Source organism: Euprymna scolopes, chromosome 22, assembly GCF_053919585.1.
Source record: "Euprymna scolopes isolate OS-2025 chromosome 22, ASM5391958v1, whole genome shotgun sequence".
Taxonomy (NCBI): domain Eukaryota; kingdom Metazoa; phylum Mollusca; class Cephalopoda; order Sepiida; family Sepiolidae; genus Euprymna; species Euprymna scolopes.
Genome location: NC_136503.1, coordinates 38,582,363 through 38,607,850, shown reverse-complemented (window position 1 = coordinate 38,607,850; position 25,488 = coordinate 38,582,363). Strand labels below are relative to the sequence as shown.

Here is a 25,488-nt window from a genome sequence, read left to right as displayed (position 1 = left end):
TGATGCCTTCTTGCTAAACAGTCAGCATGATAAAAGTTAGAATACAGTTGAGCAATCTAGGGAAAAGAGTGATAGTTAATCCAAATTCTTTGAAAAATTTCGGATCTCAGTTATGTTTCTATTGTATATCTGTTCCTAGCCCTAATAACTAAAAGTGTGTTAGCTCTGTACAAACCACCCTCCCAGTCTCTGTTTTTAAATTTAATTCTATTTCATTTAAAAGGGCAAGGACCCTGTCACCAGAGTCATCATATCACATATAAGAAAGTCTATTAGCTAACACAGCAAACTCGGACAAAGTCTGATGTACCTACATTTTTCTCAACAAGTGGTGCCGTTATCTAACAACTAAGGATCCAGGCTGATGTTTCACAGCACGATTATATAATATTGATTATGTCATAAATTTTGTATATTACTGAAACACATATATATATATATATATATATCAGTAGAATACAAAATTCATGACATAATCAATGTTATGTAATAATGTTCCAAAAATTCAACATCAGCAAATATATATATATGTACATAAATAAGACTAAAAATAGAAAAAGAAATATAATTTGGCTTATGCCACCCTGTAATCAAATGCTAAAAATCAAATTTGGCAAGAAATTCCTAAATCTTACCGAAAACCACTTTTCCATAACAAATCCCTTATATTTTTTTTTAATAAAAATAACTTAAAACTGTCTTATAGTTATTGTGAAAACTTAAAAATGATAATTAAAGCACATAAAATATTAAATCGGATCAGTAAAGAAAAAATAATAACATTTTTTTTTTTTTTTTTACACAGTGATCACCACTTATCAAGGCCCGGAAGCCACTCAGGGATAAGGGTTATTGCAAGTACATTACGTTAGTGCGGAGATTTGATGAAGTGTTTACTTAAGGGGGCGGTTCATTAGGAATTTGTTAACATTGGACTTGAAGACATCCAAGTTGTAGTCTGGTGGGAAGCAAGCAGACGGAACAGAGTTCCACAGGCGTGCAGTTCTAAGAAAGAAGCTTTGTTCATGGAATCCGTGTTTCGATTTAGGCACAGATATAGAGTGGGGGAAATTTTTCACAGTGGATTCAGCTAGACGGGTGTTTTTCGTGAAAGATTGGCGAGGGGGGACCAGAGATTGGAGTTCAGACGAGCACCTGCCATGGAAATAACGGTAAAACAAGGATAGGCTCGCAACGTCTCTTCTGTGAGGGAGAGGTTAAAAAAAAAAAGGTTAGAAAAAAAAGAAAAGTGTCCAAGATAACAAAAATAACACAAAGGTAAAAATATAATTACTTGAAATAATATAATGACCCAAACCCTATTCGAAATAAAAATACTAACAACAAACAGAAAAATTTTAACTACAGAACTTGCTCCACTACAGAATAAATGCCTAACCAAAAGCATTGTTTATCAGGCCATAATATTTGCCACAGAAAACTTGAATAACCAGAAATATTATGTAGGTATCACCTCCCTTGACTTTAAAACAAGATATTGTGACCACAGAAGTATATTAACAAACAAAAAACAGCAAATAAAAACATCACTAGCAAATTATTACTGGGAGTTCAAAGAAAGTGGACGTTTGTTGATAGTCGAGTGGAAAATAGTATGACAAGCCAGTATATGTAAGAACTTAGATAACCTCTGTAGACTATATCTGAATAAGAAATTAGCTATCCTAAATTTTAAAGAACCTCAAAATTTGTTAAACCATAGAAGTGAAAGAGCAAATAATAATGACAATAATTATTATATAATAATAATTATAATAATAATTAATAAATAAACTAGTATAAACAAAATTATAAGCAGACGTATATGGACATCCATGGTCATATTCTAATACAAAGAAAAGATGACTATTCCATTCAAAAACAAATAAAGAAAGGGGTGAATTACAGGTCAAGTGAACTTCCGCTTGATAAACGTGCATTCATTGACAGTGATAAATGGATGTGTGAATTACAAAGAATGATTGGCTGACTAACTAATTTAACACCATATGAATATATAAAAACATGTGGGAACATCAATTTCATTGAAAATTCAGTGCTGGTTCAGGAGAGGTGTGGTTGGAAAATTATGATGATTTCCAAATCTGACAAGATAGATGTATAATGTTTTTTTTTATATATATATATATATATATATATATATATATATATATATATATAAAAGCGAAAGTGTGTGTGTGTGTACATTTCCCTACACAATATCTCTATCAGATTTTAGTCTACAGACTCGAAATTTGATATACAGGGTACTGAGATTTGGGAAAATCTTTGTAATCCGTTTTCGGCCAGAAATTTAGCTGTTAAGGGGCCAAAGTTCAACGATTTGACCTTTGAAACCTTTACCAAACCCCTCCGCCAATTTTGTGTCTAAACACTTGAAATTTTAGATATAGGTTCCTTGGACATGGATCTAACTTAATAACTTGATTTGAGTCCAAAACAAATGTTAAGGGGTCATAATAGGGATCAAAGTTACAAAAATTGACCGTTTTTTTTTTTTGCTCAACATACACCTCCAAACACCCGGGCAACGCCGGGCTGAAATGTTAGTATATATATCCTTCATATTCTATCTCTTAAAAAAAAATGTTTTAAAGATGTAAGAATCCAAAATAATGTCTCCAATCCAAAAATGTAAGGTAATTAATCTATTTCAAATTAAATGTAGAGTTTTCTATCTAAAAACCTTCTTTGATTACTTGTGTAAGGGATCATTATTATTATTAATAATCCACCATGCACACATCTTTGTGTTATTTGTTTATATTTAAAAGTGATAAAATTATTTTATGTAAGTCTATTGTATTTTTGTATAAAAAGGAACAGATGGTAAGAAATCAATGGTGGAATAAGCAAATGTCTAACCATTTTTATTTTATTAAGTGCTCAAGGTGTTTAGGTGAGAAACATAAAAGGCCATCATTTTATTAATATTCCTAAAATCAATATCAAACTTATGCAAGCTAAATTATATCTTGTCAATAACAGTGAAAGAAACAAAAAAAAAAAAAAAGAAAAGAAAAAATAGGCTCATCCAAATCAATTCAGATCGATAGCTATTTGGGTTTAACTTTGGAAGTCGATTTTTAAAAGCTATTTCAAATCTGACAAGATAGATTGATGTTTTTTTTTGTTTTTTTTTTTACTTACGTTCACCTCAAACAAGGCATATTGCCACTTGGACATAAGGGGCTAACTATTTGAGACCATGTTTAGAGGAGATGAGCAAGATGTCAGTTTACATTACATTTAAACTTTTGCATGTTAGTAAAGTTAGGGAAGCAGGTAACAGGGAGGGAATTCCAAAGTCCAGCAGTCTGCGGGAAAAAGTTATTAGAAGACTTTCCGGGACCTTTACAGTGAAGGGGTGGGATTTTGTTGCTAAACGAGTTTGTCGGTTAAGGAGATACAAGTGCAATGAGTTTATCAGAGCATATTCCATTAAATTACTTGTAAAACAGGCACAGGGATGCAATATTGCAGTGATAGGACAGGGGTTGGAGCATAGTTGATAGTGCGGAACCCATTAGATTGGAGACTCTTTTTTGAACTCTGTCCAAAAGGGAAAGACTAGTGGGTAGATGCTCCAACCCTAATGTGGTAACAGTACTTGATGCATGGGCGAATGGTGACTGTGTAAGAGATACAGGGTACTCTCATGCGTGAGTAAAGTCAAGAATTTAAATACCTGCAGGTCCCCATGGACTGGACCACATCTTCTCCCTGAGGTTTGACAAAAGATTCTGCAAGTTTAGAATCACCTGATTTGCTTTTCTTTTTGGATGGAACCTTCTTGATGAAGTTACAACCAGCAATACATTTATCAGTCAGAGGTATGTGTTGTCTTGCTTCAGATTGAGCCAGGTTGGTAGCTTCATATTCAACGAGGTCCGCCATTGGGAAGCTGCCCTGTTTGTGTGATGCAAGCAACTTTGAAGGCATCGATGAGGAGAGTGCATCACCGCAGTTATGCAGTTGAAGGTCCAGCCGACTGAGGTTGTGTAACATGGCCTCGTCAAGGCTAGCCTTTCTATGGCATTCTGGTTGGCCATTAGTTGCAAGGGGTGGGAAATGACCGGTGGATGATGTGCAGCGTTTATTGCTGAAGGTGCTGCTGCTGCTGCGGGATGAGTTGAGTGGGGAAAGGCTGGAAAAATTGGACTTTTTGGACGTTTTTCTTTTGTTGTGGATCAAGGCAATGTGTAGGGTATCTTTACGTTCCTGTCCTCGGAGAAAGTCAGGAAAATCACACACCTGGAATAAAAAATAATTATTTTAAAAAAGAAAAAATATACTACACAATGTAACATAATTAAAGTCAATTTATAATCTTTAATAGCCAGTGGCGCAGGATTAACTTAATGGATTATTGTGTTCAATTATACACTAAGATCATTAACAAAGATATGAATTTACAATCCCCCTCTTCCAACTATGTGTTCAATAGCTTTGTGTTAAACAAATTTTATACAATCATTTGCTGATAAATATCATTTTTGGCTCAAAATGGCTTCTTCAATGGACAATTTCATTAAACTTTATCATTGAGTGTCTCTTAGCCTTGATAATTAGTGACTCATTACCAGGACTTTACCTGCTCTATCAATTTGGAAAAGGTTCCTCCCACTAACAAATAAAATGCTGCTTCTATCTCTGCTTCATCTTCACCTTAAAATAACCTGGTTAGAAATTCAACACATTTCCAACATTATTTTCAAAGAAATCCCTATTTACTTGCCTCCTCATAGCTGGATAAAAAAATGAGCCCTCCGCTTCTTGGCTGCAGCAAAAAGGAGTGTGTTCCTTTCTGTAAAGCCTCGTTCATTAGTTAAAAAAGAAATAAATGCCATAAAATGCAGAAGTCAAACAACCTTATTTAAAACAAACTAAACCATTTTTTTTTTTTTAATTTTAGTTGACAAATTTTTTTAATGTATTTTTGTGTATATTTCTTTCTTGCATTAAAAAAATGCTAACTTGATTGAAAAGATAGTTTTTATTTACTGAAATGACATAAGGATATTTAGTGCCAACAGAAACTTCCAGAAACCAAATATATTTAAACCTTTTTATTTATATTCTCCAGCCAAATCAAACCTTTTTTTTATACTAGATGTTTCATAATTCAATAACAATTTTCCCTGAAAAGAATGTAAAAAATCCCAGCCTCAAATATTTATTTTCCAAAATGACTTGGTTAAGTTTTTGAACAAGCGATATGCAGTATAGTAGAACTCCAGGATATGGCATTAATCCATTCTGGGGTTGGAATCGTAAGGCGAAAGTGGGATCTAAGCAAAATTTTATACAGTACATATTAAAAACTAGTAACAAAAATACAGAACAGTATTGCGCGAGCCTTTTCTAGTCTCACACAAAAACATGCATTCACATCTCAAGCCATATTACTTGTCATATACATACGCGCACACAAACATACGCACGCACGTCCACACACGTACATACACTCACATTCTCGTGTATATACACACGCTAACATACGCACATCTATGCACAGATGGACGACGTTACTTGCCTTTCAAAGGAAATCCACACATGTGCAAAAGACCCCCGGAAACCTATAAAAGCAAGAGACAAGCTGTTTCCAGCCCTTTTCGACTTAGCTCTCAAGATGAGCGGTCATCGGACCATTCGCCCCCCTATCGGGGCGCCCACGCACGTCATGTCCTCTACTTTGTAGGGGGTACGAGCTAACAGACAGTATGTACACTTTATACGCTTTCTCTCTCCATGAACTGGATTGACATTCTCACTCTTTCTCTCTCTATCTACTACTTGTGCCAGAGAACACCACCGTGTAGCTGACGGCTAACATGGCGCACAGTTTAACTGATGTCAACCCTCTATCTTTTTCTTTGTCTACACGCTGGACTATCATTCCCATTTTCCACTACATCACTCACTTCTCTTCCCACACACGAACAAACGATAGTGACCCGAACGTGAGATGAACACACATTTCCTTTTTCCTTCTATACTACCAATCCTGCAACAAATAATGGTTACACCCGCGCGACTATGAACACGTGTTATATCTAAAACATTCACTTTTCAACAGTAAATAAACGACACGTTTATCTATTCCAACAATTGAGTCTTTGTTTCCTTCATTCCATTCGTTTCATTATTTTTCTTTCGTAACGAGATTAGGATTTATATATTCTAGTCCTCTACAGTATATAATACACATGTATATAATCAAATAACATTATAAATAACATCGTAAGGCAGAGCAAATACCGTGACCAGAGGCTGCAAAAACATTGTATTTCACATCATAAACGGAAAAACTGTATCCTGGGGTTCTAGTGTAGTTCAAAAATTGTATATTTTTTTCATAACATGCTGAATGTATTGGTGTTAAAATTAATTATTAAGAGAAAAAAAACACACACACTTTTTAAGACTTTTTACATTAGTACATCAAGTTATTTCCAATATGCGAACATAATTGAAAAAAAAAGTTGAAATCGAAACAAAGCGCATTAAAAAGAATAATGAAAAAATAGTAACATCTTTTAGTGAATTATAAAAATAATTTATTTAAAAAATTAAAATATTTATAAAAAAAATTTTTCATAACATATTTTTTTGTGAAAGCAAGAATTAAGTTGTGAAAAAAATATTCTTGTTTTTATACAAGTCACTAACCTAGACCTAGTTTCAATTCACATTTTTTAGCTACTATTGTCTATCCAATGAAACATGTCACCATTTTGGAAGTAAGCTAATAATACTAGCATATTTATTAACGTAAAAGGTGTTTTTTCTTTTTTTTTTTTATTGTATTTTCACCCCAAAACAAGACAGTGCCACTTTGATGTACTATCTGGGACATAAACTGCAGGGATACTATGTAGGGAGTTGAGCAGCAAGATGTATGTTTACATTACACTTGAACTTCTGCATGTCATTACAGTTGGAGAAGCAGAAACCTGGAAGGGAATTTCAAAGTCTAGTAGTTCTGGGAAAGAAACTATTTGAGTAGAAAGCTTTCTGATATCTGGGGATCTCTGTGTAGAAGTGGGACCTTGATTCTTGTCCGGGGTATTTATGCTAAGGGAGTACGAGGGTTTGTAGTTCGTCGGAGCATCCACCATTAAAATACTTGCAAAACAAGCAGAGGAATGCAACATTTTGTCGATGGATAGAGGTTGAAGCTTAACTGACTGTTTGGGACCTAAGTGAGAGACTAGTACCAGATGCACCAGCCCAAATGACAACAATACTCCATACATGGGCGAATTGTGGCCTTGTAGAGGTACAGGATACTTTCAGGTGTAAGTAACTTTCTAGCACAGTAGAGAGAGCCCGCCTTCCTAGCAGCAGCCTTGGCAATGCCCTCAATGTATCTGTTAAGTACCCGATTTTTTAGCTATTTCAGATCTCTTTTCCAAAAAACTTACCTGCCACTTGAACCTCACATTTATGTTATCCTATTTTTTAGCCTATTACTTATATATATAAAACTGGGTTTGTTTTACTGTACACATAGATTCGAAAAAGTTGTCAAAAAACAAATATATAACAAATAAATGTTATCAAAGGCAAGATAGGTTACTTTTCTACCTAACTGGATATGTTTTTAGTGTTTATATTTAATGTAACATGTTTAATCAGCTCAAAAACATACAGTGTTTACCGATGTATTGGAAAATTTAAAATGGCAGCCGACTCTCTCTCGGAGACGGTAAGTTTGGGAAAATGAGTTATAAATAAAAAAACAGACAAAATACTGTTAGAAACTCGCTCAATATATGTTACCGTGACATAGGCTGACATATATTTGGCGGGTTTTTAACAGTATTTTGACTTTTTTTATTTATAACTCCTTTTCCCAAACTTACCGTCTCCAAGAGAGAGTCAGCCACCATTTTGAATTTTCCAATACGTCGGTAAACACTATATTTTTCGAGCTGAATAAGCATGTTGCATTAAATATAAACACTAAAAACATATCCAGTTGGGTAGAAGAGTAACTTATCTTGTTTTTGATAACATTTATTTGTTATATATATATTGTTTTGTGACAACTTTTTCGAATCTATATGTACAGTAAAACAAACCCATAAAACTTATCAGTTTGTATGTGCGTGTTCCCTATACAAAAAAAAAAAAAAAAAAACGGTTAGAAAATCTTCATAAAATCCAAAAGTGTATTATGTAAAATTTACAAGGGAAGACAATGGAAGTGGTTCTGAATCTGTCAGAGCCCTTCTAACCCAAGGGAGCTATGGGGATAAAACCTCTTAAAACTTCAAATATATATTATTTTGATAAAATCTATATTGTGATACGACAGACCACCCCTGCCACCAGTGTTAAGACCCCTTCCCCTGGAGAATGTTAGGAAATAATTCAACACAACGAAGTTTCCAGAAGTAAAAAAGCCATGATCCAGGACAATGTGAGGAAGTGATTCACCAGAGAAGAGAAAAGTTATCAGAACTTAGAGGAGTAAAGAGATGAAGGGGGGGGGGGTCTTCTTTTTTTTTACTCACGCTTAGCTCAATAAGGTAAATCGCCACTTGAATGTAAGGGGCTACTATTTGGGATGATCCTTACGGAAGATGAACAAGATGTTGGTTTACGTTACATTTAAACTTCTGCATATCAGTATAGTCAGGGAAGCAGGTAACAGGAACGGAATTCCAAAGTGTAGCTGTTCAAGGGAAGAACCTATTAAAGTAGAAAGCTTTCCGGTATTTAGGGACCTCAACAGTGAAGGATGTGATTGTGTTGCTAAGCAGGTTTGTCAGGGGTATGTATGTCGAGGGGGCACAAGTGCAAGAAATTCATCAGAACGCATTCCATTAAGATATTTGTAAAACAGGCACAGGGATGCAACATTGCAGTGATGGAACAGGGGTTGGAGCTTAGTTGACAAAGTGTGACCTATTAGATTGGAGACTCTTGTTTGGACCCTATCCAAGAGGGAGAGGCTAGTGGTAGGTGCACCAGCCCAGATGTGGCAACAGTACTCCATGCATGGGCGAATGGTGGCTTTGTAGAGGTACAAGTGTGAGTAGTCTTCTAGCATAATAGAGGAAACCCATTTTCTTTGCAGCAGCTTTTGCAATGTCCTCAATGTATTTGTTCCAGTTCATATTGCCTGTGAATGTTAAGCCAAGGAGTTTGAAGGAAGAATTCTCAGGTAAGGCGTTATTTGTCATTGATATTGGTGGTTGGGTTTGCCAAAATCTTTTGAAATCTTAAGATAGGAAGGACACCTTACAGTTAATGGCCAGTTTCTGAGAATTTAGCTGGGAGTGGTTGAGAGGACGTCATTTTCCATTTATCAGTCGCTCTTGGACAAAGACCAGACGTCTAAGATTTCCGGTTGAAACTAAATATATGGAGCAAGTAGAATTGTTTGTGACAGTTTTGCAGCTCAGCAGTTTGCAACAGTTTGCAACTAATAACAAATGTGAGAATATTAATGCTGAATCGCAGCATGTACCAAAAAAAAAGAAAAACCCCAAACACACAACTTTTTTTCTCTCTTTTTCCAAAATTTTTCTTGTCAAGACAACACAACACACGTTCACATATCACATCCAGCCTGGGCTCGACAACATGTGTGATGAGAAACATTCACTACCTACTGTATGCCAAGTGAAACACACACACAGCTTACCAAATACACATACATATAAGTTCATAAAACAAAAAAACACACATATATACACATTATTACGAATTCCATTATTATTAATGCAAATAGACAATAACAACGCATTCGTGAGTTCGTAATAAAAAAAATAATAAGACATTCATGAAATACAATGTACATTAAAACACGTAGGCCCTGGGTTCGATACACCTCGAAATAAAAATGTGGGTCGATGGGTTTCTGGTCAAATGACCTGGTCATCTCGCTAGCTTGCGTGTCAAAAGGCTTTTCTCACCTCTCTCTCCTTCTTTCCTATACTCACTGCGTCTTTCTCTCTCTTTTTAGGTTTAGCCTCTCCCTCTTTTTTCTATACTTTCTTTTTCTCTCTCTCTTGAAATTACGTTCATTTGCCTTTGGCAAAATAATAAAATAACAAAAACAACGATACATTTCTCGTTGGCCCGGAATTAAATTTTTCGATTTTTAATTAATTACGTAATGCAAGTCATGGATTACGTCACATCATCCCACCAGAAAAAATGAAAAAGCGTGGTATAACGCGGTTTTTCATAAAGTTTGGGGCAAGTGGCACAGGCAATTATCACAATCCTCGTGGTTTTCACTGCCTTGCAAAACGCTAACTTGAGTGGGAGTGCCTCCAAGTATTTATCTGACGGATGGCCTTTATACCAATTTTTTTGTCAGCGTAAATTATCTCTCTTAGTTTTATTCTTATAACTGTCACCGTCTTCATCATTTTCGTCACTTGGTGTATCTTTATTAATATCACATACATAGTTGCCGTCGTTATTCTCTTCCCCGTCATCCTCACTATCGTCGTATACTACATCTTCAGTTCTCATCTGGTCTTCATGATTATTACCGTCTTTGTTAAGCTCATCATTATTACTGTCTCCATCGTTGTTGTCACTTATTCTCGTTGAGGTCGTCAATGCTTTCCACACTTAACTCGTCATTATCACTATCGTCGTTATCTTTCCCTTTTGAGTTATTAATTGAAATTTCCTCTGCTGCTATAAATATTTTCCTGCATATTCTACCTCCGTCACATGGTTCATTCTCGCAAGTAATATTACCGTCGTCTTCATTATTTGGTTTATTTTCATCAACATCACTATCATCATCGTTGTAATCATTATTACTGTCACCTTCACCGTCAACATTATCATTTACGTGGACTTCACCAACCTTCTTTCCAACATAGGAAAGTTTAGTCTCATTGACTTCCTTAATGAATTTCTCCCCCTCAGATATTCTTTTACTACCGCTGTCGTCATAATCGTTATCATCTAGCTTATAACTGTCGTCGTCCTTGTATTTTGATGTATTATCGTGGTCCTTATCACCTTTATCGTCTAATTTCTATTTGTGAACATGGCTACTGCACAAATATGTTCGTCTAGCAACGCCTTCACTTCTTCCGTACTAGTCGCTTGACTGATTTTTATATTAGTTTTCTCTGTCTCTACGCAAATCTTCTCTTCAGCTGTCGGTACTAATTTTAACGTGGCTTTATCGAATATTTTATTTTCTCCCTTCATAATGACCCCGCTAATTAAGTCCCTAATAGTAGCCCCCCTGCTTCAAAGTGGCACTGTGCCTTGTTTGGGGTGAAAATTGAATAAAAAAAGAAAAAGAAAAAAAGTATATTGTCGCTATTCGTTCCAACTGCGTCTTCCACATACTGGGCGTGATAGCTAGGTTATAATGTTTTCCTATGACTATAATATTGTCCTTTTTAAAGCTACGTAGTCCTTTGAATGAGAGAGATTCTATGAAGCTATCTACTCTTGTCATAACGTTTTTATTTTGACTTTTAAGATACTTCTCTACTATAGGAATTAATTGTGCTCTACGAAGAGCAGGTCTAACATCTAGTCCATAATGTCTCCCTATTGCTACGATATCATCCTTGGGTAATTTTTGAAGGCATTCGCACGAAGTCGACTTTAAAAATGTTTCTAGTCATTTTTGTATCCCCTTAATTCTACAAACTTCGTTATTTTTATCTCTATGGCTTTCCTTACCTCACACGTGTGCCGTCCATCTAAAGGGTTTTATAAAGAAAGAATCATCCCGGACGAGTCCCCATTTTATTACGAATTCCATTATTATTAATGCAAATAGACAATAACAACACATTCGTGAGTTCGTAATAAAAAAAAATAATAAGACATTCATGAAATACAATGTACATTAAAACACGTAGGCCATGGATTTGAGACACCTTGCTAAAATAAAAATGTGAGGAGATTCTTTCAAAACTAGAAATATACAATAGACGACGAACAGCATATGAAAATAATGGAAAACACGACACGCAATGGTAATATTTTCGAAATTCAATTTTATTATAAAACAATGACTAACTATGGTAGGGGAGGAATAATGCAATTAAGTGAAAATAAAAAAAGAACAAATTATAAAGATGGGGAGGGGTATTTTTGTCTACTATTCAAGGATGCCAACGAGAAATATATCAAAACAAAAAGTGTATCTTTAGTGCAAACAAATGATGGCAAAATGAATTCAATGTCTTAATATACGAGAGAGGGAAATATTCACGGAGATGACTTACTGATTTTCTTTTTTTTTTTTATCTTTTCTTTCTTTTCGTTCCAAGCGGTTGATCAAAATGTCTTTCATATCTGTCCCTCCGGATTAAAACGCACATGTGTAAAATTCGCCATTTATCGCCGTCAACGTCGCATCCTTTCGCCATTGGTATGGAGTTTCTCCCAGGTGTTACCTCCTTTTGCTGTTGGTATGGAATTTCTCCCAGGCGTTATCTCTTTTTGCTGTTGGTATGGAATTTCTCCCAAGCATTACTTCGTCTCTTTCGCTGTTGGTGGAGTTTCTCCCAAGCGTTATCTCCTTTTGCTGTTGAAGGGGGTGGGGTGATACCTCCTATCGCGACGGCATCGCTGCCTCTGTCGCTGGGGTGGGACTTTCGCACATCCGTCTGGCAGCACGGCCAGCGGCGACTGTTGTACCAAAAAGGCCTCTTCTCTTTTTTCTTTGTCTCTCTCTCTCCCTCTTCTCAGTATCTTTCTTAGCCACTTTCTTTCCTTTATTCTTTGTTGCCTAGCAACCCGCATAGGTCAATGGGTTTCTGGTCAAAAGGCTTTTCTCACCTCTCTCTCCTTCTTTCCTATACTCACTGCCTCTTTCTCTCTTTTTAGGTTTAGCCTCTCCCTCTTTTTTTCTATACTTTCTTTTTCTCTCTCTCTCTTTCTCTTGAAACTATGTTCATTTGCCTTTGGTAAAATAATAAAATAACAAAAAAAAAAAAAACGATACATTTCTTGTTGGCCCGGAAATAAATATTTCGATTTTTAATTAATTACGCAATTCAAGTCATGGATTACGTCACAACATATATCTTCATGCCTACCCCATTTACACACTCTCACACAGACACACAAATGCACATGGCACCAGCCGAAATGAACGTGTATACATAATTTTTCTTACTGACACAACACTTAATTTACCAGAATGTTGTTAGATACTTTGAATCTTTATGCTTTACAAACTTTTACCTTCTGTTTCCTTAACAAAGTTGTTCATACAAATTGTTTTTCTTTTTCTTTTGATAATGCCCTTTTTTAACAAGGTGATCTAAATTTTAGACGATAGATATTTTTCTAATTATTTTGTATAAAAAAGAAGAACGTCGTCAACTTTTTTTTGGCACTCTATAAAAAAAGCATACATTTAATAAACTTTTGTTGAATCTGAAGAAAGTGTTTTTGCCATTTTATCTACAATTGTTAGATTTTTTTTTTGTTGTTGTTGTTTCATGTTTTTAAATAGGCTCTATTTGTCGATAAACTTCCTAAAGAAAGCAAGCAGACAAGCAGCAATACTGCTGACACAATAGATGCATGTTCCCACGTTTTGTAGCAACAGAATTTCTTTCTCAGCTCACACTACGAATGAATTTTCGCACATTTGCAGGCATATGTGGAGAATTGCAACATAGCATAAAACAAAGACTAAATAAGTTTCCACAAGGCCTTGTTACGAGAGTAAGGAATAAAAAAGAAAGAAGAGGAGATTTACTCTTTTTTCTTCTCAACATCAAACCCAATAGTCTAGGCTATTTCTGAAATGGCTTTTCCCCTGTTGAATACAATATGTTGCTGGTCATGTGCAATTCTAGGTCACCCTCGCTTTCCAGGCTTTACCTTTTCTCTTTGAGAAGCGGTTAGTTCATTGCTAATTGCCCGAGTCATCCCTACAGGGGAATGCTAACAAGACTGCCAATGCATTTTTGGCAGGCCAAAGTGCTCTTCCTCTAGGAAGCTGGCTCAGGCCAGGAGGAACCATAGATTGCTATGAAGGCTATGAAGTCTATTTTGAACTCTGCCGAGGCAGGATAAGCTGCTTCTAGCAGCTCCTGCCCAGATGTGACAACAGTACTTCATCCTTGAACGTACTTGGCTCTTTTACAGGTAGAGGATTGTATCAGCAGTGAGATATCTACTGGAGTGGTAGAATGATCCCAACATTTTTCCAGCAGCCTTGGCAACAGATTTGATGTACGTGTTCCATCTCAGATCAGGAGTAAAGGTTAGACCCAGAAGCTTGTCAAAACAAGGAGCCTCTCCAAGACAAGAGCCATTCAGGGATCAGAGCATTGATGATGTAAAGATAGAAGCTTGGTTTTAGATGCATTAAAAGTAACCAGCCACTCCTTTCCCCATTGCACCATGTGATCAAGATCAGAGGAGAGTGAATCAGAGAGAACTTGATCGTTTATGGCTTTTGAAGTGTTGCCATAGATGGTAGTGTCGTCAGCATAAATGTCTATGAATGATCTTAGGATGTAATTTGGGAAATCATTGATGTAGATCAAGAAGAGAGATGGGCCCAGGATGAATCCCTGAGGGATTCAACATTAATACTGTGCGCTTCTGATTTCTGCCCATCAACCACTACTCTTATAAACCTACCAGAGAGAAATGATTTAATAATTAAAAAGACATTTCCAGCTATACCGTAACTGGAGATTTTGTGGAATAGACTTTTATGCCATACCCTCTCTGGATAATTGTTTCAATAGAAGGTTTCTCTTAAACTGTCCATCTCTTGATATGCATTGCTGTTATTACATATTGCTTTTGTTCGATGTTGTAGGCACTGAATGATTCCTTAACAGAGGCAATTGCCCTAGAAAGGAAGCCTCCATCGAGGAATCATTCATTGCCTATAACATTGAGCAAAAGCAATATATAGTAACAGCAATGTCAAACCTCCGCAGAAACAACTATCTAGAGAGCATGACATCAGCTTCAATAAATCTAGACCAGACACAAAAGGACACGACTCAGAAACTCACCACAGTTTGTACACCATACATGAAGGGCTTGTCTGAAAAACTTCAATGAATATGTCATCCATATGACATCAGGACAGTATTCAGGAGTGATTCAACTCTCCAAAAACAACTTATGAGAGTCAAGCCCCCTACAGAAAAAAATCATGACTAAGATCTGTGTATATGAGATCCCATGTAAATGTTGAAAACTATACAAAGGTTACATGTGTCGTCCACTGAAAGTATGGTTAGGAGAACATCAAAAAGCCATAGTATGTGGAGAAATTGAAAAATCAGGAATAGCTAACTATATCTGGAGAGAAAAGGGAAACTATCTACCATTATGGACCGAAGCAAAAATTATAAACAGAGAAGAACAGTGGAGAGTAAGATGACTGAAAGAAGCAGCACATATGCTATGAAATTACCAATTACTAAGTAGACTTAGTATAGAATTCAATACGATATGGGAATAGATAATATATACAGTAACAGATAAAAACAATAGATAATATATACAAGTAATAAGTAAAAACATTAATATATACAAGTAATAAGTATAGAGATAGATATACATTAATATATAGTAATAATTAGTAATAAAAATAGTGACATTTACAACTAGAAATAAAAAGAGGTTTAAGGCTCCTAAAATTCACACTAGAACGCAAGGACTCGTGGCGCAGTGGTTAGAGTACTGGGGAAAAGTCAATTGTAAAAGTGATATTCTCCTGAAGGTTGGGCGACCAAAAACTACAATTGTGAATTAATTAGGGCCTCCATCCAGTCGTGGCTGATGGAACAAGAGCTGTGAAGTAAATAAAGGGTTCTGTTCAAAATTCCGTTCAAATTCCTGAGTTCGACAGGATACACCTGAAAATGGTCAGAGGTTACATTGGCCGAAACATTATGAAAATCACACTCAAGATGAGAACAGTAGTCCAATGAATCTGTTTTACATATTGGCATGTGTTGAACGGCTTTAAGAAACTGACTTCCAAAATAATCTATCTCTGCTCAGATCTTTATTTATTCCTCTTTCTATAAACTGCATCCTTATCACTCCACCCCCCCATGTTTTCCTTGTCCATCCTATGTGAACTAAACCTGCTAACTACATCTACTAACCCAATAACTTTCAGTAGACAAAAATTGCAACAATCACAAAAGGAGCAAATTCTCATAGTTGAGGATTTTGAAATACACTTCCTTCCTGGTATATCCAATCTGAAGCCAACTCTCAGTCACTTGACTGAGTTTATAAAACGTTAAGCCAGTAACATGCTCTCTTTCTTTCTCCCTAGATCTTGGACTGACAACAACTCAATGTGGAATGAACCTGTCGCCCCCAACTTCAAGCTTAGGACTCAACAAGTCAACACCCAGCCTACAGGCTCAGGATTCAACTACAACGGAAGACAAACAAGCCAACATGGATTTCTCCACATGCAGTACAAACACGTGCTCTCTTTTTACGACAAGATTCTCTAATCTTTTTCCCCATCCATACATGGACGCATGCTCCTGTTACCAACTTCACATATCCACTGAACACTTTTCTCTTTCAACAAACCTGTATAATCATCAACGTCTCTACACAGAAACTCTTAACGACCAACCCTTTTTCTATACAACCCATTTCTCTCTGCATGCAACTAACAAAGATAATCAATAAAGCCATTTTTAAATGTTAGAATAAGATTTCTTTTTTTTTTGTCTGCATTTTATACTACCTATCATTGAAGTCTACTCTTCTGCACACAACTCCATATATTTAAATTCCATCCTCCTCTGAGGTCATCAGATCTAAACCTGTCTAAGACTCACATTACACATCCATCATATCATATCATTTCTCTCCATGCAACACATGTCCATACATCATCACACTACCTGCTCCACCCGGTGTTCCAACAGCATCACTTGGTTTAACAAAACCTTTTGACAGTCTCAGTAGCTTCAATATCTAGATATACTTTGTCCATATCTGAATTCTCATCCATCTCCGTTATCTTACACTTTAAATCAATTTTACTCGTACATAGTTTTAAAAAACAAACAGCCAGGGGCCAAGAAAGAGTTACATTACCAAAAAAAAACAAAACAAAAGCATGCCGTCGGTGGATACGTGTACATTTGAACTATTAACTCAGTCGGGAATCTACATATCTCACACACTTGAAGTCTTTTTGGAACAAGACGGGAACAGCTTAACGTCAAAACGTCCAACTTTTTTTCTTTTTTTTTTTTTTACATAGGAGTCACTACTTATCAAGGCCCAGAGGCTACTCGAGGATAAGTGTTAATAGGTGTACATTATTCAATGGGATTATAGCTTAGTAATCATAAGTAATGGAAATTTTGTAAATTGGATTACTTAGGGAGACGGTTCACCAAGAAATTGTTTATATTGGACTTGAAGACAATCAAATTGTAGTCAGCTGGAAAGCAGGCAAACGGAAGAGAATTCCACAGGTGTGCAGTTCTAAGAAAGAAGCTTTGTTGGAAATTATTGATAGTGGTTTTGGCTAGACGAGAGTTCTTTGTGAAAGTTTGGCAAGGGGGAACCATAGATTGGAGCTCAGACGAGCACTGGCCATAAAAATAAAGATAAAGCAGAGACAGGCTCGCAACGTCTCTTCTGTGGGAAAGAGGTTCTGAAAGTGTTCTGATTGGATAATGTGACAATCACTCAGCGTGTTATTTAAAAAGTAGAGATGGTATTTTCACCAGCGTCGCTGTTTTTTTTTTATCACACATCATGCATGGATTCACTTTTTCCTCATTCAAATTAAGGAGCATTATCACTTTATTTAATTCTTTAGCCAGGAGCAAAGTCTAGTGTCTGTTCTGATACATCCGATTGGAGACGAGTGTGTTTCTATAAAAACATTTTAAGTTTATAACGAAAATTAAGGTTTCTTAAAATCAAAGATAGACACTATTTATATGAGAGAGTGGAGTCACTGTTCTAGCAAAAAACCACATGTACTTTTACCAATAATATAAGAAGTTCTTATTTTACAAATCTGAAGAAAAAATCCTTTGAAATGAAAACACACCCACTGCACGCCTGTGGAACTCTGTTCCGTCTGCCTGCTTCCCACCGGACTACAACTTGGATGTCTTCAAGTCCAATGTTAACAAATTCCTAATGAACCGCCCCCTTAAGTAAACACTTCATCAAATCTCCACACTAATGTAATGTACTTGCAATAACCCTTATCCCTGAGTGGCTTCCGGGCACTGATAAATGGTGATCACTGTGTAAAAAAAAAAAAAAAAACTTGTAAACAAAACGGACAAGATCATTCTCAAATCACAATTGCATTAGATTTAACAATTGAACAGAAATATTGGTACTTGTGAGCAATGGGTACCCAGAGGATTTCAGAACTAAGTGAGCCAGTCCTGACGAATACCAGAAATGGCCGAAGCAGTTTATGATTTGGAGCCCAACTGCTATGCTTTTTTTTTGGGGGGGGGGAGTTTGTTAAACTTTATTTTTATTTATTTTTGTAAATTTTTACTTTCTTTCTACCTTAACATTAACCTTTAAAATGACTTTTAAAAGTTTTCAGGTATGCTGAAAACGAATATCACATTTAAATTTGGTGCAAACAAGTAGTTTCCTGGATATTAAGACATTTTTCAAGTTTGCTTTACAATCCACGGAAGTACGAAAACGTTGTCATATATATATATATATATAAGTTATATATATAAATAAATATAAGGATTGATATATAACAAGAAAATATATTTCTACAGATATATATATATATATATATATATATATATATATATATATATAGATATATGTGTGTGTGTGTGTGTGTGTGTGTGTTATATAATATAAAAAATAAATGATATCAAAGGCAAGATAAGGGTTTTTTTTTACGACCTGCTCCTGCGTAGTATAAACACCCCCAACCACCCCATGTTAAGAACGGCTTTCGGAATAAACACCCTCAGCCTCCCCATGTTAAGAACAGCTTTCGAGGTTGGGGGGGGGTTATTACGGAAGCCGTTCTTAACATGGGGAGGTTGGGGTGTTTATAATACGCTGGGGCAGTGGGGCAGTGGGGCACGTCGTAAAAATTTACCAAGATAAGTTACTTTTCCACCTAACTGAATAAGTTTCTAGTGTTTTTATTCGAAATAAAAGTAATGTTGAACGCTGTCGGAGAACAAGGAAAGATGGGCGCGATGTCTCTTTACATCTCTGAAGCCTCGACAATCACTTCAAAATAAAAAATAAATTAAAATGGTGGTAGAAACCCACCCATACTGACATTTATTGGGTGGGTTTCTATCATGATTCCAATGCTCTTTACTTAATAAATGTCAGTGGTGTTCGCCATTCTTAAAATGTGGAGGAGGTGATGTTTTGTAACATGCATGCGCATTGGCACTTGTTCAACTGGGATGGGAAAAAACATGGCCTCTCGTAAACATATAATGGATTACATCGGCTAATAAAGGTTTTAATATCCAGAAACTACTTGAACAAATTTAAATGTGCTATTCGTTTTCAGCATAACCGAATACCTCCAAAGTCGTTAATTTAACGGTGACTGCTGGAGGTGGAAAGAAAGTAAAAAAAAAATTAAAAAAAAAAAAAAAATCTAAAACAGTTTGGTTCAAATTCTGTAGAAGTATACCAACTTAGTTTAAAGTTAGGTTAAGGTTTAATAAAAAAAAGTTTCTATTAAAAACAGATCGGTTCAAATTCTGTAGAAGTACCATATTTAACGATACAAACCTGTCGAGCTGCTTTAAGATTTCGATAAAGTACAGCTTTCTTCAAAGTTCGGGGAGGATTTTCTGTCAAATATATACATTGGTCTCCCAACACCAAATAACGCAATTTTCTGTCCACAATGCAGGAATCATAAGCCTGAAGTCTCTCATATCTTTCCTCTGATAGGGATCGTTTCAGGAAACACTCCAATTTGTTGTTGCGAGGACATACCCGCATGGCCTCGCCGCGGTACTAATCGCATTCCTTGGGTACTTCCCACTGGTGTAAAGGCACGGCGATAGACAAAACAAATCTAAAACATTAAATCCCAAAAAGAAGCTGGCTTCCTTCGTAACGTAAACATCTTACCAGGCAACGAAGGGGAGATAAGTCTGTCATGAGTTGTTGCACATTATTGAAATTTTTTTTTTAATATCTTTTAATTTAACTTATAGTGGTTTAGCCATTTTAAAACTCTTTTATAACTTTAAAATTCAATTACATTCATACATTCAACCTGGAGTCATATATATAAAGAGCAAATAGTTAATAAGACATGTTAAAAAACACTTTGAAAAAGAGTTAAAAACATTTAATCTGAAAGGAAACAATAAGTGGATTATATATATATATATATATATATATATATATATATATATATATATAGTAAGTTATGAAAATATATATGGCAATTAAGCTACACAGAATATTCCGCGCTTCATTCTCGTGAGAATTCGTCAGTAACTAGCTCTAAGCACTGTTGAAGTAAATACTGAAAATTTACGCATAAAATTATATCTTCGCATATTAATTTATGTGATTAAATGAAAAAGTCATTATATATATATATATATATATATATATATATATATATATATATATATATATATGACAATCTTTATGATGTACGTACTCGTCACGGGACGGAAATGTTATATTTCAAAAGTAGTTTCTTTTTGTTTTTTTTAATTATATGTACATATATAAAAAGAAAATATTTTAGGACTTTTAGCGATTAATAGCAAATTGTAGCCATTACAAGGCTTATTTGAATCTTTATTTCTGAAAAGCTTGTTAAGGGGGGGTAACTAGTGATGAATTTTAAATATGACAGAGTGACACTTTTCCATAAAATTTGATTTTCTTAATTTAAAAAAAAAAAAAATACTAGATCAATTTACGTGATATTTGGAATATGACATTGTCGTTCCGTGACGAGTACGAATATCACAAAGACTTTCTGTTTTTTTTTTGTTTTTTTTAAATAGGTTCAATTCTGGACTTGCACTTATTTGTTTTTAACCGTAAACTATTATTGCTGTTTTTTTTTATTAAATAATTTTAAAATTATTATTTGCTAATCATGCATCGTTTGACATTTCTCTTTTTGGCTTATTTTTATGCTAATGAGTCACCACTACTAAGACTAAAATCTATTTGAGGATAGAGGCTAATGAGATTGTCAGTTGAATGATGAACAATACAATGAGAAAATGGTAAATGGGATGGACAAAATTTGATTACTTATGAAGATGGCATGATAAGTATTTGAAGACTACTATGTTGTAGTCTATAAAGAAGCACTTCCATAGCAATGTGTTCAACAAATGGATAATTCTTTCGGTTCATGGAAATTTTGTTTGGTTTTAGGTACACAGAGGAAGAAATGAAAGTCACTTGCAGTGGTGGTATATAGACGTGTTCTTGCTGTGAATGTAATGAGATTTGGAGATCGTTACTAAAATCTGTCTTTAGGTAACAATAAATGGAACAGAAAAAAAAACAATAACAAAGAACAATAAAATAAGAGCAAATAACAAACTAAACCCAGAAAGAAATTAAGTCTAATTTTATTTCAAAGAAATAAAAGGCGTTGCTTTTGTTTCCCAAAGCACGGTTAACAAAATTAACCTAAGTAACGATTTATAAAAACAGGAACACATAAAATACAGAAAAAAAGGGATTCTATATAAAAGACAATTCTTTGAAAGAATTATCACCTTAAGCGATACAAACAAAATGGAAAAAGGAAAGTAATTTCGCTCTTTATCTTAAAACAATGAAACAAACAATATTAATCTCATTTGACAAAAAGGTTGAAAACAAAAAAAAACATACAATATAAAATTTCAATATAAAACTGTCTTTCATAAACCCGTCTTCAAAAATTTTTCCTTTCAATTTTTTTCCTTCGATATTTTCTTCTTTTAAATAAGTCACTTCTGGCTAAATTCTTTTGCTTATATAAAAAAAAGGGTTAAATGTTCTTTTTCTTTTCTTGTAAAGGTAATTCTCTTTTAAAATCTCTTCAGGTTTGACTTTCTTGTTTTGACTTTTCTTTTCTCTTGAAAAGGGACTTCTTTTGTTCAATAGGAAAGCTTCCAATTAACCGCCAATGGCAGTTTCTTAAGGCTGGCCGGTCGAAATTTTTAACGTCTGTATCTACTAGTTAACTGGTTCAGGTTATCTCAAAATGCATTAAAGTTTTCTTGTCCTAAAATCTTTTTCGTTATTCTCCCCTTTTAGAGCCTTCTTGCTTCCTTCTTAAGAGGAGTACATTGATGAACAAAGTAGACTGATCAATGGAGCCCAAGAACACGTCCTCTCACTAAGATCAGTCTTCTGGTATTAATTTTAAAATGGGTATGAAGGAATTCCATCCCCAAACACCCAGCCAACCTTCAGCCCTCTCTTCTCCTTTAGCTGACTGCTAGAGTGCCAACCCCATGCCAAATAGGTGAGAGCAAAGGTGATGATGATGACGATGTCCTTAATGTTTAATTTTTTTGATATTGTTTTAACAAATTGTTGAATATGTGTTATAGACTTGTTTGCAAGAATAATGCCATCAACATAAACAGCCAAACATAACAACTATAATAATAATAATAATAATAATAATAATAATAATAATAATAATAATAATATAGCAAAACGATTTACTCTCCTAAGGGTAGTATCTAGATGGAAAGATGATTCCTTAACTGCATCTTTTTTCAGCTGAAAATTCACTGCTTCATTCCAATATCTTTGGCAATTGTTTTCAACGGTAGATGCTTCGTTTCAGTTTACAGAAATGTGTTCTTTGCCCTTAATTTCAAATCCTTCTGATGGCTTCATGTAAATTGCTTTCTTTGGTGCATCTGAACAATCGGCACCCAACCCCCTTACAATTTTTTTTTCCTTTGAAATTTAAAAAACAAAAAAACAAAAAAAATATTTAAAGATTTGGAGAGGGTTCAGTTTCACATACAACATTCTAGTAAATTGATCCCCCATTTTTAGAACTGATTTACAGCCTCGTTTTGATATTGGCTCGTTCAGCCCCCCCTCCCGCCATTGTCATTATTATTATTATTTATTTATTTTTTATTTTTTTTTTTTTTGCGACTTTTCTCATTAGTCTGTGCACCCCCATCATTATTTTTTCAAATTATTTATTTACCACTTTTTTTTTTAACAGCTCGTGCTATTTTTTAAATAGTATTTTCAAGTTAAATTCAAGTTTTATGATATCTTTTTTTTATTAAATTGTTAGGTGAAAGTACAAAATAGTTACAAAACACACTCCCCTCCCCATGTTATAATAGATTTCTAAATGATAACATTATTTTAGTGTGGGTCATTAAATGCAAAAGTACATTTTTTTAAAAGTAATTACACGTGAATTCATGTAAATAATTCTGAAATGATAATATACAGAAATAGTTAAAAAAAAAAAAAAATGAAAAGAAAAAAATGGAGGGTGCCGATTGTCCAAGTGCACCCTTCCTTCATTTAAGAATGTAGTGATCATGTTTAACTGATGGATCAAGCCTTGCTGCTAACATAATAGCAGTTCACATTAGTATTAAGATAATTAATCAGAATCGAGAATTTTTTTTTCTTTTTACATGGTGGTCACCACTTATCAAGGCCCGGAAGCCACTCGGGGATAAGGGTTATTGCGTGTACAGTAATCAATGGGATAGTATCGTAGTAATCGTTAGTATTGGAGATTTGATAAAATGTCTTAAGGGGGCAGTTCATCAGGAACTTGTTTATGTTGGACTTGAAGACATCCAAGTTGTAGTCAGGAGGGAAACAGGCAAACGGAAGAGAGTTCCACAGGCGTGCACTTCTATGAAAAAAGTTTTGTTCATGGAATCTACGTTTTGATTTAGGCACAGATAAAGAGTGGGGAAAATTATTGACAGTGGTTTCAGCTAGACGGGTGTTTATCATGAAAGATTAGCAAGGGGGGGGGACCAGAGATTGGAGCTCAGCCAAGCACTTGCCATGGAAGTAATGATAAAACAAAGACAGACTCGCAACGTCTCTTCTGTGGGAGAGAGGTTGCAGGGAAGAGAAAAGGGCATCCCCCACCAAGCCACGAAGTCTTTTTTGTACTCTGTCAAGGCAGGATAGGCTGTTTTTTAGCAGCTCCTGCCCAGATGTGGCAGCAGTACTCCATCCTTGGACGTATGTAGCTTTTATATAGATAGAGCATTGCATCAGCAGTGAGATATCTTCTGGAGTGGTAGAATTTAGAAAATTGGAGCTTTTAGGGTATCAGAATCGGACAAATTTATGGCTATTTTCTGATGCCAAAAACGATTCTTTAATTACCTTTTTTTAGTTGATTTTGTTTAAAACAAAATTTTTCACTGCTGGTCATAATAATAAAATAATAAATATTTATTGATTTAATTTACCAGTAAAACAAAAATCTATAGCTCACACCCCCTCGTGTGTTTTTACATTTGAGAAAATATATGTGCATTTACCATGTATTTTTATAGTAATTGGAAAAAAATAACAAATTTAAGGTGAAATATTTTGAGATTTATAAAGGATCAGAATCAGTAATTGTATTGGAATCAGGAATTTATTACGAAATCTGTAATTGTATCAGAATCAGGGAAAATATTGGAATCGTCCCACCACTAGTCCACACTGATTCAAATTTGACAACTGGGCAGAAGATCTTGTTACAGCCAATTCTATATTTCTAAATAAAACCTTGAACTACCAGTCAAATTTTGTAGTATTCCATGTCTCCGTCAGCATAATACTTTTATTTAAACACCCACTTGCTACCAATAATTTTTCATCCACTGGACAATTCTGTAAGACCCAATACTTTTTTAGTATATAAGAAAGAAATTTCATTTTCCATTCCTTTCATTCATTTGTCTCAGGATTGGATAGTGCTTCTTTCATTGTCAATGGGTCATTTAAATTATGAGCCGTGTAGACCCATTTACCATATTGATCTGGAGTGTTCTTTATTCTTGGAGATCTTTGAAGTCCTGTCACATCCTGTAAGTTATCCAACCTTCTAGAGATTGGTTTAGAACTTCCTTTCTCCCAAATCAGATTCGTCGAGGATGACATCTGTACTATGGAATACTCTCGATTTTATTGTATCATAGCATTAATACTCTTCAACTCCAAGACCCGAGGAATATACTTTTGCAATTCTGAATTTTGTAGATGAGCTATGAATGTTTGTATTGTTTTGATTGTTCGGACAATTATTCTCACCTTGGGTGTTATGGGCACAATGTTTCGGTCGTTGAAACCTACGACCTACATCGGGTGTAAAATCCATGATTTTTTTCAACTAAGGAAAAGGAGTTAGCTCTGTATTGTAAGAAATCAGACCGTTCGAGGGTGCGTCCGTAAATTATAAAATACACTTTTGTTTGCTTTATCGTCCGTTTTCAATTTTTCATCTTTTGGTATGGTTTGTTTGCTTTATCG

General features: G+C 35.0%; 2 protein-coding genes across 4 annotated transcripts in view; one reads left to right on the top strand and one right to left on the bottom strand.

Moving 5' to 3' along the window:
* The window catches only part of LOC145243990 (uncharacterized), a 170,069-nt gene extending 153,377 nt beyond the window's left edge, over positions 1–16,692 (top strand). For both annotated transcript variants that reach the window (XR_013862979.1, XM_080107136.1), the window contains one exon: positions 16,304–16,692. Coding sequence is in view for 1 of the 2 variants with exons in the window: in XM_080107136.1 (XP_079963262.1) it covers positions 16,304–16,315 (12 nt within the window). In the remaining variant the exon portion in view is untranslated. The remainder of the gene's footprint in view (positions 1–16,303) is intronic.
* The window catches only part of LOC145243988 (uncharacterized protein C12orf56-like), a 165,707-nt gene that overhangs the window by 42,435 nt on the left and 97,784 nt on the right, over positions 1–25,488 (bottom strand). The window contains exons 1-2 of one of the 2 annotated variants that reach the window (XM_080107129.1): positions 19,765–20,126; positions 3,710–4,275 (exon numbers count right to left, since the gene is read on the bottom strand). In XM_080107129.1, the coding sequence (XP_079963255.1) occupies positions 3,710–4,275; positions 19,765–19,980 (782 nt within the window). In that variant the 5' untranslated portion in view covers positions 19,981–20,126. Of the gene's footprint in view, positions 1–3,709; positions 4,276–19,764; positions 20,127–25,488 lie in introns of those variants that run through there. The other variant, XM_080107130.1, reaches the window with a different exon arrangement.